This window comes from Entelurus aequoreus, linkage group LG08 (assembly GCF_033978785.1).
Source record: "Entelurus aequoreus isolate RoL-2023_Sb linkage group LG08, RoL_Eaeq_v1.1, whole genome shotgun sequence".
Lineage (NCBI taxonomy): Eukaryota > Metazoa > Chordata > Actinopteri > Syngnathiformes > Syngnathidae > Entelurus > Entelurus aequoreus.
The window spans coordinates 21462167-21479138 of NC_084738.1; the positions used below are offsets into that span (position 1 = coordinate 21462167).

General features: G+C 38.8%; 1 protein-coding gene across 2 annotated transcripts; it reads left to right on the forward strand.

Annotated features, from left to right (window-relative positions):
- Positions 1 to 229: 229 nt before the first annotated feature.
- pdpk1b (3-phosphoinositide dependent protein kinase 1b) lies at positions 230 to 13509 on the forward strand. Of its 2 annotated transcripts, none has more exons than XM_062055933.1 (14): positions 230 to 419; positions 3235 to 3534; positions 3663 to 3705; positions 3791 to 3928; positions 5521 to 5665; positions 5749 to 5846; positions 5935 to 6010; positions 6637 to 6705; positions 7859 to 7955; positions 8033 to 8206; positions 10522 to 10739; positions 10853 to 10910; positions 11090 to 11242; positions 11341 to 13509. In XM_062055933.1, the coding sequence occupies exons 1-14, from the start codon at positions 396 to 398 to the stop codon at positions 11452 to 11454; spliced, it is 1707 nt and encodes a 568-aa protein (XP_061911917.1). In that variant the 5' UTR covers positions 230 to 395; the 3' UTR covers positions 11455 to 13509. The 2 variants fall into 2 exon arrangements, with proteins under 2 accessions (XP_061911917.1, XP_061911918.1); XM_062055934.1 differs by lacking the exon at positions 230 to 419 and adding an exon at positions 1202 to 1228.
- The last annotated feature ends 3463 nt before the right edge of the window (positions 13510 to 16972 follow it).

Here is a 16972-nt window from a genome sequence, read left to right on the forward strand (position 1 = left end):
ATTAAACTTTGTTTTGAACGTATACCGAATATATATGTATACACTTTAACGTAGGTCTTCAACTTTCCCACACCTTCGCCTGAGTGAATAAATGAAAAACGCGGTCAGTGAACGCAACATCTTGTAACATAAAAAAATAAAAGTAGATATGTGTCTAAAACGTTTATTGAATCAAAACTACTTATTTTAGTCATTTGACGGAGCCTCCCAGTAAGATAAAGTTGTGTCGGTTGTAAGTGTGGCGAGGGGGCGGACACAGCGGGACTCTCCTCTGCCGTCCTGCGGTAACATTGTTGTGGAACGACGTCACAGCTCGAAAATGAAGGCGCAGAGGCAGCCATTACCGGAGCTTCTCTAATTATTTTATTCCAAATAAATACTCGCGGAAATCTCCCATGGCAAGAGCTACAAGTCAGCTGGTGAGTGTTAGAACTTGAAGACGAAGCACACTACGAAGCCGGTGCAGGAAATGTGGCGTGTGGCGGCTGTTTGACAACAAATAGTTAGGACGGGCCTTCATGTGAAGAGCGGTGCTAGCCGCAAATAGCAACGTTAGCACGCTAATTTGAGCTAACTTCACCTAAAATGTGCTAGAATCATTTAGTTTAATTAACATTTGTGCCAACATGTATATATATTACATATGAGGGGGTTGGTGTTGCTTCATAACCTACATGAGACTGTTATTGGTGCTATAGTTTATTAGTCGGTGTGGCTAATGCTAGCTAAACAGGTTCGCGCTTTCGAGTGATGCTACTGCTAGCTAGTGTTTCACCTATGTTTAGGTCATTCTTTTTAGCTTTAACAGTGGCTGTCAACCCGCTGTTTGGTGCAGGTACACGACAACCAATTCGCTCTCAACTGACGAGCGACGCTTAAGTGAAAATAGTAAACCGCTTCAAGTTGCCTGTCTGCAACCTGCCGTTAAGCTAATTTGTAGCGCAAGTTTGTAACTCGCAGTCAGTGTGGCTTGACGAGGTGGCTAACGTTAGCTTTAGCGTTAGTTAGCAAAGAAAGTTGGCATAGGCCTGATGAAGCCGGGATGCGTCCTCGGCGTGTTATTGATGTCTGGATCCTACTAGCAACCGTTACGCTTTGGATCATAGCAGCGGATCAAGGGACATCGCCAACAGACAACTATTCCTGTGAAGACCGGCTAAATGGCCACACCTTGGTTGTGAATGAGATAAAGCTAGGCCAACAGAACTGACTAATAATGAGTATTAGGGTGCGTTCACACTTGTCATTTTGGGTCCGGCTAAACGGACTACAGCCCATCTGCTCTCCAGTTCCTTTGATCAAGGTGTGAATGTAGACCAGGGACCTAAAGGACCAGACCAAACGAGGCCAGGGCCGAGACCGCCTGAGAGATGGGTCTCAGTCAGACTACCGGCAGATTATAGTCTTGAGTTAGGGGGTGGGGGGGAGTGAACCCTGGCCAAAACACTGGCTATCATGTCACCAAGTGCGACCGTAACCTGGCAATCCATAGCAACACAATGTGTGAAAATCAAAGTTAAATGCAAAGCCAGAAGCGACAAATATACCTCTCCCTTTTCCAAGTGGTTGTGTTACTCATGACAGATCGGTTACGTTGTCAGAAATGTGCTCTAAAGTGAACACCGCACAACATTTCTAGTAACTTTCATGATGTCTTTTGCAATTTTATATTCTCTTCATTACATCTCAGGTCTGGCAAAGAAAGGAAAGTCCTATGAGTAGGCATGTACAGACGTCACTTGAATTTCCTACAAAATCAATGAAGTATCTATCGGTCTGTCATACCCTGTCCAATAGAGGCGTGTCTTTATGCATCCGTTTAACTGAGATTATTAATTGGTCCGCTGACCAAAATACCAGCATGAACGCAAACCAGATTTACTTTATTTCTGGTCCAGACCAGAGTAACTGGACGACCAGCGTGAACGCACCCGTAGTGGTGTCATGTTGTTGTCACTCAAAAGGCTAAATTACTGAAGCTCCAAACAACCCATTGGAATTTACAACCCCTCACTGTTTGTTGTCTCTGGGTGCAAAATAATTATGGGTGGATTTTGCACCAGTATGCCTGTAAATACAGAAATGTGCCATCAATGTTCACCTGTCATATGAACTCCTCTTTAAAAAATTTAACACTAGGCCCAAGAGCTGCTGCTTTTTTCGATTTCTGCTTTCGTTTCTAGACTTTGTTCCTCTAGTCTAAATGGTGATAGCTGCTCTGAATTAGTATTATGCAAATTGTGATCAGGATCCTTGTCCAATAAGATGCATATTCTCTGTTTCTTTTCAGTCTTTTTGGTTTCATGTTAACTTTAATTGAGTTTGTCTTTAGCTCTGATTGTGGCACATGTTACTTGACACACGTTTCTGCAATGTCACATTTATTTTTGTCCAGAGTTGCATTCATTTTTCGGCAAGATCTTGTGTCAATTACCCTACTGTCCTTCCACTTTTTAATAATGAGTTGGACAGTTCTCAACCCCATTTTAGTAGTTGTCGGCAATCTCCTTATGATGCTTGAGTTGGGGTTAACTAACTAGCTGAAACATGATCACCCATGCAGGAACTATCCAATGGAAGGATATTTGTTAACATCAGGTGGTGATCTCTTTTGGCAACAGGGGAGATAGAAAAACACAGCATATTCAAAAACTAATGTTTTTGCTTAAAGTTTATATGACAACTTAAACACTGGAAAACTAGTGGAAGCTATCGACTCTGCTACCGTTTCCATACAAACACTGAACAGATCATCCTGTCCAGCGCTAGTATGCCATTGTCAAAACAGTAATGGGAGATCTTTGTGCTTTTCTAGTGCTTATGCCTCTACTTATTGTTATTATTTTATTGCATGTTTTTTGTATCTCTTTAATTAGGTAGCCAGGGACTACGGATGGAAATGAGCTATTTAGCTATAATCTGGTGCAGAACATATGTCTTTGATCTTAATGTTTCTGTGCATTGTCCCTTCATATAAAGACTAAACTAAACTAACTTCTCTGACAAAGTGTACAGTCTGTCAAATGTATGTCACATAAACACCGATGCCCTCGGTGTTTATTTACATGTTGCCATCGCCTACTACTATTGGCTTGTAATGTACAGTACAGCATTTGCAGGTCTATGTGAACCATGACTGTTAAGTCAAGATGCACAATTGAATCCACATGTGTGGTTTTCAGTGTGTTTAATCACCCCGTTGACTGTTTTCTCTTCCTACTCTTCTTGTTCCAGTATGATGTTGTGCCTATTCAGCCCAGCGTTGTCATTTGTTCCCGCTCGCATCCATCAATGGTAAGGAACCACGCTGACTCCTGCTCGCCACTCGCTATCCCAGGCGCAAGCAGCAGCAGCAGCAGCCACTGCCCCGGCATGGAGGGCTCGCCCTCAGAGGCACGTGCTGTAGGAGCGTCAGCCAGCAGCCAGGGCTCAAACCTCCGCGCGCAGAAGGTGGCTCAGGCCCCTCAGCCCCGCAAGAAAAAACCAGAGGACTTCAAATTTGGCAAAATACTGGGAGAGGGCTCCTTTTCGACGGTATATATCATGCATTCCTCTTTACTTTTTAATTACACCTTGGTAGTCGTTGCTACATGCTAGCATTCCTTTCATTAATGTACTTGGATGAGTCATCCTCTTCAATTGACACTCTATTTTTCTTCAAGGTTGTCCTGGCAAGAGAGCAGATAACTGGCAAAGAATATGCAAGTAAGTATTAATATTAATTAAGTATTAATAATACCCTGTTTCAATTTCCAAGCAGGTGTGTTCATCTACTTTCTTTCTGTTACAGTTAAGATACTAGAGAAGCGGCACATTATGAAGCAGAACAAAGCCCAGTATGTGAAAAGAGAAAGAGATTTGATGTCGAATCTCGAGCACCCATTTTTCGTCAAACTCTACTTCACATTTCAAGACGATGAGAAGTTGTGTATCCTTTTTGAGTTGTTCTTTAATTCGAAATATTATCATGTAGATGTATGTGCTTTCTCAGTGTTTTTCCACATGATGGTAATCTATATGTTGTGTAGGATGGTGCGCGTGATGTCATAATTGTCAAATTTACACAATTGGCCGTAACACATTTGCAAAAAGTGAGAAAAAAGCATTAAAATCAAGACATGTTTAGAAGTTAAGGATGTAACAATATGAAAATTACATATCACGGTTATCGGGACCGAAATGATCACAGTTGTTATCCTGTTATTGTTGAATGTGCTCAAAAAGTACTTACACACTGACTGAAATATTTTGAATGACAAAAAACTACAGACATCTATTTATCATTCATCTGTTTTAATGGCTAAGCTTTTGTTGTTTTAAAAATGAGTTTGTACAAACAATTAAAATCTGTAATCATTTCTGGCAGGCTATGTAGCGTCTTACTCTGTTCAGAGTTCCTCAAAACAACTTTGTCTTGTATTCCTCTGAGTAGAGAACGATCACTCCTAAGAGCGCACGGCTTGTAGCTTCAATGTACACAACTTAATATCTTAGTTGCTCAGACAGCAATGTGTTTATATACGTTTAGATTGGGGTATGTTGTTTCTTAAAGGGTTTGTTTGCAACAAGATGTCGAGAGAGCGCCAATTTTGCAATGTTTTTTTTAAGCATTATATCCTACCTGCTTACCACTAATGGTAACATAAGCTAGCCAATGGTGTTCTTGTTATATTTTTTGCTTCAAAAATGTAACTGACCAAATTGCAAACAGCCCCTTTCAATGGGGAAAGACGTTAAGACTCTTGTTTTCATGTTAGCATTTAAGCTAGCGAGCTGGCGCCAGTTAGTCTGTGAGTCTATCAAAATGCAGTTATCTGTCACGGTTTCCCGATAATTTAAATTTAAAACAGTAATACTAACAATTGGGAGTTTTACCGCAGTTATCATTAATATCGTTTGTTACATCCCTATTAGAACTACAAACAAACTTTTCTTCTGTCACTCGTTTTTTTTAAGTCACAAGAGTGTGAGTGCATTTAGATGGGGCAGGTACCCACAGCAGCACCTGGTGCTCGCAGGGAAGAACGTTACGTGCTTTCATTTTAGAATTTTGAAAAGTCTCCACTAGATTATGATAGTATGTCTGTAGGGCTCTAATTACTTGCTAAATAACAGCACAGTTGCTAAGTTGGCAACACTAATGATCACCCCCCACTCCGTCTTCTTATTATCTAGCAGACCAGATGCGTTATAATGTGTTTGAGCTTGGGCGAACACATAGCGCCAAATCTATTTGTGGCGGGTCGACAAATTATTTAGCAGGAAACACTGCAGTGAGTATTTTATTAACTATGTGGCAATTATTTCATGAAACTTATGCATTCAGTGATGTCTTATCTGCAAGCCTACCCTCCTGCGTTTAGCAGCTGCTTATTTGTGATTGGTCATCTGCTGCTTACACCGACCTTTTTACGTGACGGCCCACCGTTTATATAAATATATATAAATAAATGTATGAGAAACACTGGTTCTGTTTGACCTTCTTTTTAATAGTTCCTATCCTTAACTAGCATTTCTTAGATTTTGGGCTCAGCTACGCAAAGAATGGTGAACTCCTCAAATACATTCGTAAAATCGGTTCATTTGATGAGACCTGCACTAGATTCTATTCAGCAGAAATTGTTAGTGCTCTAGAATACTTGCACAATAAGGGGATAATCCATCGGTGAGTATTTAACGGCCCTACACCACGTGCCTGGCCCTTAAATGAACTTAAATAGAAGTTATGACCAACTTTTTATTTTTCAGAGATCTTAAACCAGAGAATATTCTTTTGAGTGAAGACATGCACATTCAGATAACAGATTTTGGGACAGCAAAACAATTATCATCGGACAGTAAGCAAGGTACAAACCTATTTTGTTTCTACCTTTCAGTGCATTAAATGACATGCCTGTCAAGTGTCATAAATGTTTCACTTCACTTGTTTTGCAGCAAGAGCCAATTCTTTTGTTGGAACAGCACAGTATGTTTCTCCAGAGCTGCTAACGGAGAAATCCGCCTGCAAAAGGTAACTGACTCTCTATTTAATGGGACTAAAGTAATCTTTTTGTTATGTGTGTTTATTTATAAATGATCATATTTGCTCTAATTAATGCATGGGCAATTATTTACCTAAAGTTTGAACTGCAAGGATTACAGGTTGTTCATTAGAAGCAAGAAAGTTTTTTCCGAAATTATATGTAATAACTATTTTTTTTTAACTCTAATAATAATTTAAGGTACATGAGAAAAAGGAAATGAAAAGGTAGCTTTCTTTGACCACATGGTCATTTATTAATAAGTGTATTGCACAACACAGCAGCAACAGGATCAATGCTGTAATAGCGCTAATGACCATTCACTGTAAACAACAGTACGGCAAGTGTAACACGCACAAGGTTCACACTAACGGCTGACAAGCGCATCCAAAGCCAGATAAAGCTGCGAGATACTGACTCCTTACGATACTTCAAATGCAGCTACTGGCACCTTGTGGAGTATTTTTTTAATGCATCCCCAGGTTGCCCACAGCCGCAGCCACTAATGACAATGTTTAACTGACTATAGGTGTCTTTTTGGATAATTTTTGGTATATTGTATGCAAGCTATAACATTTGGTCTGTTTTTTTAACTATAATATTTATTTATTTTTAGCTCTGACCTCTGGGCATTGGGATGTATTATCTATCAATTGGTGGCTGGATTACCACCATTCAGAGCTGGGTAAGTACCCTGTTTTACTTTTTGCACACAACTGTTGGTCATGACAACGAAAAAAGTTATTATTAAAGATAAAACCGCAACTAATTTTACAAGTACACTCAAAGTTAGATATAACGCGGTCATTGGGGGTCCTTAAAATACAGAGCGCGTTATTTAAAATCCTTATTTTTTATCTATTTCTTTTCGAAAAAGTTGTGTGCTGTCGCTTGGCTGCCTAAATCTGCTTGGTGGATAGTGACCCCACGTGACGTGACGTGAAAGGTGGATTGTGTTCCCATGTCACAGAATGTGGCAGGCACTATCCACCAATATGTTTAGACATCACTGAGTTGATATTTTCTTATTTTATTAAGTTGTTTTTTTTTACCCATCTTTTTGGAGACTTTCATAAAGATTTACTGTGTAAGTGTTACGAACTGGTCGCATGTCTGCGAAGGTTGTGTCTCCCAGGATGCAAAGGACGGCAGGGAGGAGCTTGCAGGTAAGAATGCTTGGGCACAAAAAATACAGGGCATTAGCTTAGTGTGACGCTTACTGTAACTCAAAGGGTGGCCAGCAGCAAACCACAAGAAAGTTTAAATGTAGCAATGAAGATGTGTAACTGTCATGTAGCGTAAACCAACACAGGACATGACAAAGGGTCATGACAGTAAGTTTGTAAATACGTGACAATTTGGTGAAAAATTGCGCAAATTCAGGGTCCTCGGCACGATGGCGTTATATAGTGCATCGCATTATATATTGGACCGTGTTGTATTGAACTTTGAGTGTGGTGGACTTGTTAAGCAAACAGACCTCATTCGAAACATCAATCCCATTTTGTAAAGCCCCATAGTAGATTGAATGTGTACTCACTCCCTCGAGTAAGCAGCACTGTAGCGTGTTGTCGACTACTTATCAGTGTTAAGTGCCAGTTGTTGTGGTGACAAAACCAGCCAAGAAGCATGTCGTTCAAACAGAAAGGGTTTGTAAACAATAATACATTCAGCGAACACAATTACTTGGCTGTTTGACTGCAAGTCAAACTGACACTTCTTCTTTGTGGCCATGGTAACTGGACACAAAAGGAAGCAACCACATGTTCATAAAAAATATGATTAAATGTGCCGTGCGATCCCTCTAATAAATATTTTTAATATGTTTCTCGTCATAGAAATGAGTACTTAATATTCCAGAAGATAATAAAGCTGGAGTATGAATTTCCTGAGAAATTCTTCCCGAGAGCCAAGGATCTTGTCAAACAGCTTTTGGTAAGTTATGTGATGGCGTAGTCGAGCATAGTATAAAAAAAAATTTTTTATTTAAATTTGTAATTTCTCTTTGTCAGTCACTGGACCCCTCAAACCGTCTTGGGTGCGAAGAGATGGGAGGCTACGACCCTTTGAAACAACACCCCTTTTTCGACAACATCTCTTGGGGAGACCTGCACCTGCAGACACCCCCAAAACTCACACCCTACCTGCCAGCAATGTCTGAGGATGATGAGGACTGCTATGGAAATGTAAGATTGACTTATTGAGGTTTTCTATAACAGTTCCATGTAGGGGTGGGGAAAAAACACCACTATGGCAGTACATCACAATACTTTTTGTAATGATATACCGTATTTCCTTGAATTGGCGCCGGGAATATAGTATTCGCCTGCCTAGAATTACAGCCGGGTCAAATTTGTTTCGCAAAATAATTAGCGCATGCTTGGCACTTCCGCCGGGTCAAATATGAGTCATTAAATGACTCCCGCCTCCTGGTGGTAGAGGGCGCTAGTGATCCTTCTTGCGACTACCAGTACTGCAGGAGACAGGTACTGCAGAAGAAGACAACAAGCAGCAAGCATGCAGCAATTGTTTGCTTGCACTTTTACCATGGAGGATTACATATCTAAAATAAAACCGTTTTCTAAACTGGACTTTCAATCGAAGCAGGAGGTAATAATTAAAGGAATATCTCCAGAGACTTTTAAAATTGAAGAAAGATGAGAAAGACTGCCTTTGATCAGAAGCAGCTGCACATGGACCCATTTACAAGTAAAGGTAAGATCATAATAACGTTTTTTTTTATTAAATGTGCTTTTCATGATAAGGTATGCGCCGGAGTGAGAAGAGGTTTTAAAATAATTAGAGCATGCTTGCTCATTCCGCATGGTTTTGGTAACCGCAGGAGTGAGAAGAGGTTTTAAATTTATTAGCGCCCCTGCGGCTATTCAAGGAAATACGGTAATAGCGATTTTTTATCTCTTTAATATGGATTTTAAAACTTGAGGACAATTTCCGGACCTCCGCTCTGCAGAGTGTCGCTTTACTGCTACCTCGCTGTGAGGGGTTAGTGGTAAGCAAGACAGTACAAGGAGTTAGGAAGACAGACCGATAGGAAGTAGAGAGCATTTTTTTTATATTAAAGTAGCAAGAAACTTGATCTACTTTCTCTGTAATTGCAATAAATGGAAATGGAACATTTGAATTAAATGTTTTTTGTTAGTTTTTCCCATTAATTATTACTGTCATGTAGTGTACGGTACATAAATAACTTTTTCAAGCTACATTTAAAATGTATCACTGAACTATGTAGAATTGTGCAATACTGTATCGTATCTTGACTCAAGATTATCGCAATACGTACCATAGGCCTGGGCGAGAATGCCTAAAAATAAAATCTGTGATTTTTTTTCTCCAAAAATGTGATTTAAGATTTTTTTCAAATGTATTCCTCTACTTTCTAAAGAAACAAATTACCGATAATTCAAAACAAGTTTGTTTTTGATTTATCAAAAACTAATGTACTTCATACACTAAATCTTACTCTTAGCAGAATTAGAATCTTTATGAATTTAAAAAAAAAAAAAGTTTTAACAGGCGTAAATTGTACTTGGTATAAAATAATTTTCAATATACTAAACTAATGAAATTTAGCTATTGTAGATAATTCTAGCATATTTACTGTGATGCTTTTGCTCACAATGCATTGTCCTAATCAAATGGCGATATTCAATATAGAGCTTCGTATTAGAAGAAAAAAAACCTGTATTGAATAAAATACTTCTGTAAATAAAAATATAGTATTAAGAGGTCTCTGTAGTTTAGTAAGTAGATAAACGCAGTCTTTTCCCACTGTTTGGACACCACGTCTTTAGCAACATGTAGAGCAACCGCTTTATCTACTGTGCTTCTTTCTCATCATACATGGATGGTACCTTGTGTAAAAGATTCCACTACAGTAAGCCTTTTTTAGCGGAAGTTTGTTTATGTTCTTAATCAGCTTGTAAAAAGTTGCATTTCCCCCACACGGCTGGATGCTTCTGTTTAAGATGCTGGAATGAATGTGTTGTGCTGCTGCCTTTTTCAAACAAACTTAGCAGTTTGCAGGCATCTGTTCCACGCCTGTTGCCGCCGAACCGAACCAATGACAGCACTGTTCTTCAACAAACGTCTCGCTCTCTTTTTTGTTAGCATTAGTCATGTTGTGTTGTGTGTGTGAATCTTCCTAAGGAAATAAGGGGGAAGGCGGAAGCTACGGAAGCTCCTGGGGGCAAAAAATATGCGGGAGCAAGAAGAGAAAAATATTTTTTATTTTTTAAAACATTTGTAACAAAAAACTCAAATGTATTGATAAAATCGATTTATCGCCCAGGTTTGCCATATCGTGAAGTCCTTGCCAATACCCAACCCTAGTTCTGTAGTATACTACAGACTTTGATTGATGGATGTCGAACATCTAGTCTTTGTTTATGATGTGTGGCGGCTCGGGTTGCTTTTTTCCCCCCTGCACTTAAAACCGCAAGTGAGAAGCCGAAAACATCACCTGTGTCATTTTTCCATGTAGTACGACGACCTCCTGAGCCAGTTCAGCAACATACAGGTGGCCCAGTCAAGCTCATCACACTCCCTGTCGCCCCACGAATCGACGCCTCCGCAAAGGTCCAGCAGCAACATTGAGCAGTACATCCACGACCTGGACAACAACTCCTTTGAGCTGGACTTGCAGTTCACGGATGAGGAGAAGCAGTTGTTGCTGGACAAACAAACCTCTGGAAACCCCTGGTAAACCTTTACCCACGCCTATCTACTATTAATCTGGTGTTTTGCATTAAAACCCTGTCCATGCACAAGAATTTGAAAAAATTAAATACTGTTATTCTGTTATTTTTACACAGGCACCAGTTTGTTGAAAATAACCTGATTTTAAAAATGGGTCCAGTGGACAAACGAAAGGTGTGTATGGCTACCAAGTCGTTTACCTGTTTTGCCTTGTAGTGTACAGTAAATGTAATTTGTCCTGCTTTGTAGTGTACAGTAAATGTCAGACAATGCTATGGATTGGATAAGTAATCCAGTAATGATAGCCTTTGTCACTTTCCTACTTAAACGCAATGAATCCGTTTCAATTGCAGGGTCTGTTTGCCCGACGGAGACAGCTGCTTCTCACTGAAGGACCACACCTGTACTATGTAGATCCTGTCAACAAGGTCCTGAAAGGAGAAATCCCTTGGTCACTAGAACTACGCCCTGAGGCCAAGAACTTCAAAACCTTCTTTGTTCACACGGTACACAACTACTACTTAAGTCTATACCTCCTTGCAGTGTGATTGTCTTTATACTTCTAATGTTTTCCCCCCCTCACCCTTTCATTGTCCTGTCGCAGCCTAACCGAACATACTATTTGATGGACCCTAGCGGAAATGCTGACAGATGGTGCAAGAAGATCCAGGAAGTGTGGCGAAAGATCTATCAAAGACACCAAAATCCTGGACTATAGGAGCACACTTCCTCCTGTGGCCACTCCTCTTTAGCTTTGAGGCCAATCACTGAGCAGAGTAACACCCTCTTTAGTGCCCTTCATCACCACAGTGTAAACAAACTGTTCTCTACAGACGCTGGCATCTAGACCTTGTTTGTTTTACCGAGTAGAACCATGAGGAAAAATACAACTTTGGATTCAGGGTTGCTTTGCTCGTCCGTTGTGCTCTGTGTGAGGCTTCTGTTGCAGTTCTCCATCTGTGGATGTTAGGAGTACCACCAAGCACATCTGCTTTTATTTGTACATTCTATGTGGAAGGTGAAATGCCAGGGCTCGTTCAAACAAATCCAAGGACTGGTTTCCTTTGTTATAGCATTACGCTAAATATTGCTTCTGTGAATCCCAGAGTCTATGCTTACCTCTAATTGAACCATATCCCAAACCTGCATCCTATGTGCAAGCTGTAGACAGCTACTTGTCTAGTGCATATAGTCCATAGCTGTACCAGATACTGTACGCTTGAGTCAGTCTTCATGCATTTACCAAACTCAAATCCTATATGTATTTTTGTAAGAGCCCAAATATTTCCACAGTATTTGAGTTTTTTTTTCATAGTCTACGGTAGTGGTACTTGCTTATTGCGGTCCAATCAGATTTTTCTCTGTGTGACAAGCCGAGTGCCAGTCTGCAGTGAGACGTGGGTCTAAAGGACTTTTTGGTTAAGTGTGAGCCTTCCATAGCAGTTAGAGGAGGTTTAGCTAACAGGAGCTGGGTAAACATACCACTAGCTTGTACTTCCTGATCATAAACTTGCTTACTTTTCCTGCATGGCCAGTTGTGTAGCGCAGCCTTGTTCCGCTCTCCTCGGGCACTGGAGATATACAGTAGTTTATTCAACTTTAAAGGTGGGATTGTGTTGTTTTTTTTGTCTGCATTGGCAACCATAGTTACTGGATGATTTGGCTGTTCTGTTCTATTCACCTGCTATTTCTTTTGTGATGTGAATTTCTTTTCGTGGGATAGTTTGCTCATCTTTAGTGCATCCTGTTTGAGATACAAAATCCAATGTGCTGACCACCCCATGCTGAACAGAAAATCCTCACCAACAGAGATATACGCAATCGCAAGTTCTCCCTCTTTTTAGCTCACTTTTTTTTTTTCACACATTTGACCGAATAGAAATCAAACCCATTGATTTATCTGATGCTCCTTTTAACAGTTTGCATTATATAATGCTTTTAATTTTTGACAGATTACCTTCAGGTCCTTTGGCTGAGTCTGTGTGTGCAGTGTGTGACTGGAATATATAGGTAAATAGGACCCTGGAGGCCCAGGGCTCGGCGTGAAAGGATATCTATCTGATCCAAATAACCGATGAAATTGCTGTATCTGTCTACAAAGTAGGAGGAAACACTCCAAAAAGTGCTTTCCTCCACAGTGAGAATATGTCTGAATCATAAATAGATGGCAGTCGGTTACCTTGTGTATGGAACACTCTACCTGGCTTGTAACTGACGAGAACTGTGATGTACAGATAATGTATTATTAAAAATCTGAAGCAAGTAATGCAATGATATTAGGATACAGTTTTTGTATTTTTATTCTTGTATAAGGTTATTAGACGGCTATTGTTTAGCCTCTAGTTCATTCTGTGTTATTTAAATTCTAATATATGAATCTTATTTGGATTGAAGTCATGTTCAGGGGCCATGTTGTGTATGTATTGAGATGTAAAGCCTTTGAATGTGAATAATTATTGTAAACTATAATATTTTACCGCTTTTTTCTTACTATATCATACATTTTCTATTTGCTCAATGATTTAATCATATTCCAATAATTTAATGAACCTGTTCATTCTCTCTCTGATTATTTGTGCGCTAGGTCAGTAGATGTTGAATGACACATTTTCCACTTAATGCTTGGTAGTCCAGTAATTAAAGCATGTAGGGATCTTAGGCATACCAATAAAGCCATGTGTCCTGTCTTCTGTTTTAAGTCGCAGTCATGACACAATGTTCACTGGCAATGGCTTCTCACATCCTGCAGCATGTAAATAAAGTATCAGCCCACTGTCTTGTGTTTTTGTCTTGTGCTAATTACAACACTACTTATTTTACTTTGGAATTTACAACCATTTTGGTTTTGCTGAATGAATACAGGTGAAATTTGCCATAGGACAGGGATTCCCCAACTGGGGTACATATACCACTAGTTGTACACGGACTCTGTTTAGTGATCTGCCAAATAATCAATGAAATATTCAAACACAGTGTTACTGTTCAAACTGTGTAATGTTACAGTGGCCAAAAATATTACTTGCTAAATAAAACATCTGCCTTGTTTTCAATGAATATTTAGGCCTACTATGCTACTGTATTTTAATGGTGGGTGATACTTGGGAGAGCCAAGTGTTTTCTGAGGTGGTACTTGCTGAAAAAAGTTAGAGGACCACAGCTATAGGGTAGTTGTTTTTAAGACATCTCTTCGTGAAATGGCAATACTACACTAAAATGTCCGATTGAAAATACGGTTTTATAAAATATTGTTTGGTTGTGCAAACTGGGCATGAAATTATACATGCACATAGAAGTGAAGATATACTACAAAAACTGCTATTTTTTTAACCTTTGGAACAAAATGCCATTTTAAAGTTCACTTTTATCTTATGCAGAAAAAAAGGCTTGAACAACATTAAACAAACTGTTGGTTTTGTGTTATGGTTGACAACGTGTATTATTCATAACACATGTTAAGCTTGTTCTCATTACATTGTGTCTTTACTCTTTTTTTGTTTAATTTTGATTCTACAATTACTGTTGGGCAGTAAACCTGGGATATATGGGTGACAAATTTTCAAAACCTTTTTTTTCTTCCTACTAAGTACTGTTTGACAATAAACCTGGGATATGGAAGTATAATATTACTATCCGTAACAAAATTTTAGCCTTTTATTATTGTAATTTAGCTTTTTTTTTATTTTATTTTTTAAATTTTTTCTTCTTTTTTTTGTTTAATTATATTTCTACAATGCACTATTGGTCGACACACTTGGGATGTCGGCCACAAATGGTTCACAGGACTTGGAGTGTGCATGGGACACTAGGGAAAAAATATTAATAATAAAATGTTTAAAAATCCTAATACAAATATTATATAAATGTATTTCATAGATTGAAAAATAAAAAAAGAATTATGAAAACATGCTGGCCATTAAAAGTTTAAAATCCCCAAAACAGCATTGATGTGTATAATTCAAGCTGAATCTGACATTCTTTGTATGTTTTAATAACTACTAAAATGTGCCAATGCAATTTTACACAACACGTGGAGGTGGTTCATGCAAACGGAACATGGCCAGGAAATGCTGTTCTTAATTGAATGAAATAATAATTATGTTTCCTTTCCTGCCCCTTAAGAGGTTTTTACCACGAATATTTCCATCTTCTGGAATAATGCATGCAAGTATGTGTCAGTGCGGGTGGTTATAAGTGGGCGTGGCCTGGGGATGTCTAGCAGCGAGTTTTGCATGAGGAGTTGGGGGGGAGGCGATACTGAAAATTTGGCTATCGATTAGATACTGAATAAATGCAAGCCCGATACTTTTTACTTGAATCTAATGGGCTTGTGACTCATGACTATGCATTTAGTTCAGACGTGTCTAACGTACGGCCCGAGGGCCGCATCAGGCCTGCGAACATGTTTTATCCGGACCGCGGGACGAATTTGCTACATGTAAAAATCAACCTGAAATTTTTGAATGAAAGAAATGTGTCCACTGGAAATCGCAATAGCAATTATTTGTATCTTTGCAGATGATGCTACATATGTACAATATGTACATACACATGATGTTAGTACATCAGTCGAGGAAAATCATCAAACTGCATAAATAACATCCTGTAATTTGATTTTGATATAATATTTTTATCTTGATGTATTGAAAATTAACACCAATGAGTTGACTGATGAACATTATTACATGCTTTATTCAGAAAATATAAATAACGACAAATAAATTATTAACCGCAACATGTAAGTGTGAAAAGCCCCCAACAACATTATGATTTGTACATTTTCAGAATGTGCTTGTTCTATTTTTAAACAAAGAAAACAATTTGAAGTTGTCTTTATTTTTAAGTTACTGTGCCGTGATTTTGCCAGTCTGGCCCACTTGGGAGTAGATTTTTCTCCACGTAGCCCCAGATCTAAATTGAGTTTGACACCCCTGATTTAGTTAATTGATGAGGATTATATTGGGGGGGGGGGGGGGGGGGGGATTATATTTCATTTTGTTATCAATAAAAAGGAAAACAATCAATATTAAAGTAGTTTGCGAACCTTATTGACTTGTATTCCATACAGTTGTTAAAAGCAAAAAAGGTCAATAACTCACTAAAATGATTTGGCTTTGGCCCCCATTTCTGTATGTGAACAATACAACAATGTCACAATATTAACTACACCAGTGTTTTTCAACCACTGTGCCGCGGCACACTAGTGTGCCGTGAGATATACAGTCTGGTGTGCCGTGGGAGATTATCTAATTTCACCTATTTGGGTTAGAAATATTTTTTGCAAACCAGTAATTATAGTCTGCAAATGATGTGTTGATGTTGAGTGTCGGCAGAGTAACCGTGTAATACTCTTCCATATCAGTAGGTGGCAGCCGGTAGCTAATTGCTTTGTAGATGTCAAAAACAGCGGGAGGCAGTGTGCAGGTAAAAAGGCATCTTATGCTGAAACTAGGGATGTCCGATAATATCGGCCTGCCGATACTATTGGCCGATAAATGCGTTAAAATGTAATATCGGAAATTATCGGTATCGGTTTTTTATTATCTGTATCGGTTGTTTTTTTTAAAAATTATTATTATTTTTATTAAATCAACATAAAAAACACAAGATACACTTACAATTAGTGCACCAACCCCAAAAACCTCCCTCCCCCCATTTCTTTCTGTTATCAATATTCTGGTTCCTACATTATACATCAATATATATCAATACAGTCTGCAAGGGATACAGTCTGTAAGCACACATGATTGTGCGTGCTGCTGGTCCACTAATAGTACTAACCTTTAACAGTTAATTTGACTCATTTTCATTAATTACTAGTTTCTATGTAACTGTTTTTATATTGTTTTACTTTCTTTTTTATTCAAGAAAATGTTTTTAATTTAGTTATCTTATTTTATTTTTATTTTTTTAAAGTACCTTATCTTCACCATACATGGTTGTCCAAATTAGGCATAATAATGTGTTAATTCCACGACTGCATATATCGGTTGATATCGGTATCGGTTTATATCGGTATCGGTAATTAAAGAATTGGACAATATCGGAATATCGGATATCGGCAAAAAGCCATTATCGGACATCCCTAGCTGAAACCATAAATGAACAAAAGGTGAGTGCCTCTAAGAAAGAAGCTTAGGGAAGGCTATGCAGAACTAAACTAAAACTGAACTGGCTACAAAGTAAACAAAAACAGAATGCTGGACAACAGCAAAGACTTACTGTGGCGCAAAGACGGC

Coding starts and splice junctions, on each gene's coding strand:
- pdpk1b (XM_062055933.1), top strand. CDS start 396: ATGGCAAGAGCTACAAGTCAGCTG. Junction 6,706..7,858: donor TTACCACCATTCAGAGCTGG/GTAAGTACCCTG, acceptor TTCTCGTCATAG/AAATGAGTACTTAATATTCC. Junction 11,243..11,340: donor AAACCTTCTTTGTTCACACG/GTACACAACTAC, acceptor GTCCTGTCGCAG/CCTAACCGAACATACTATTT.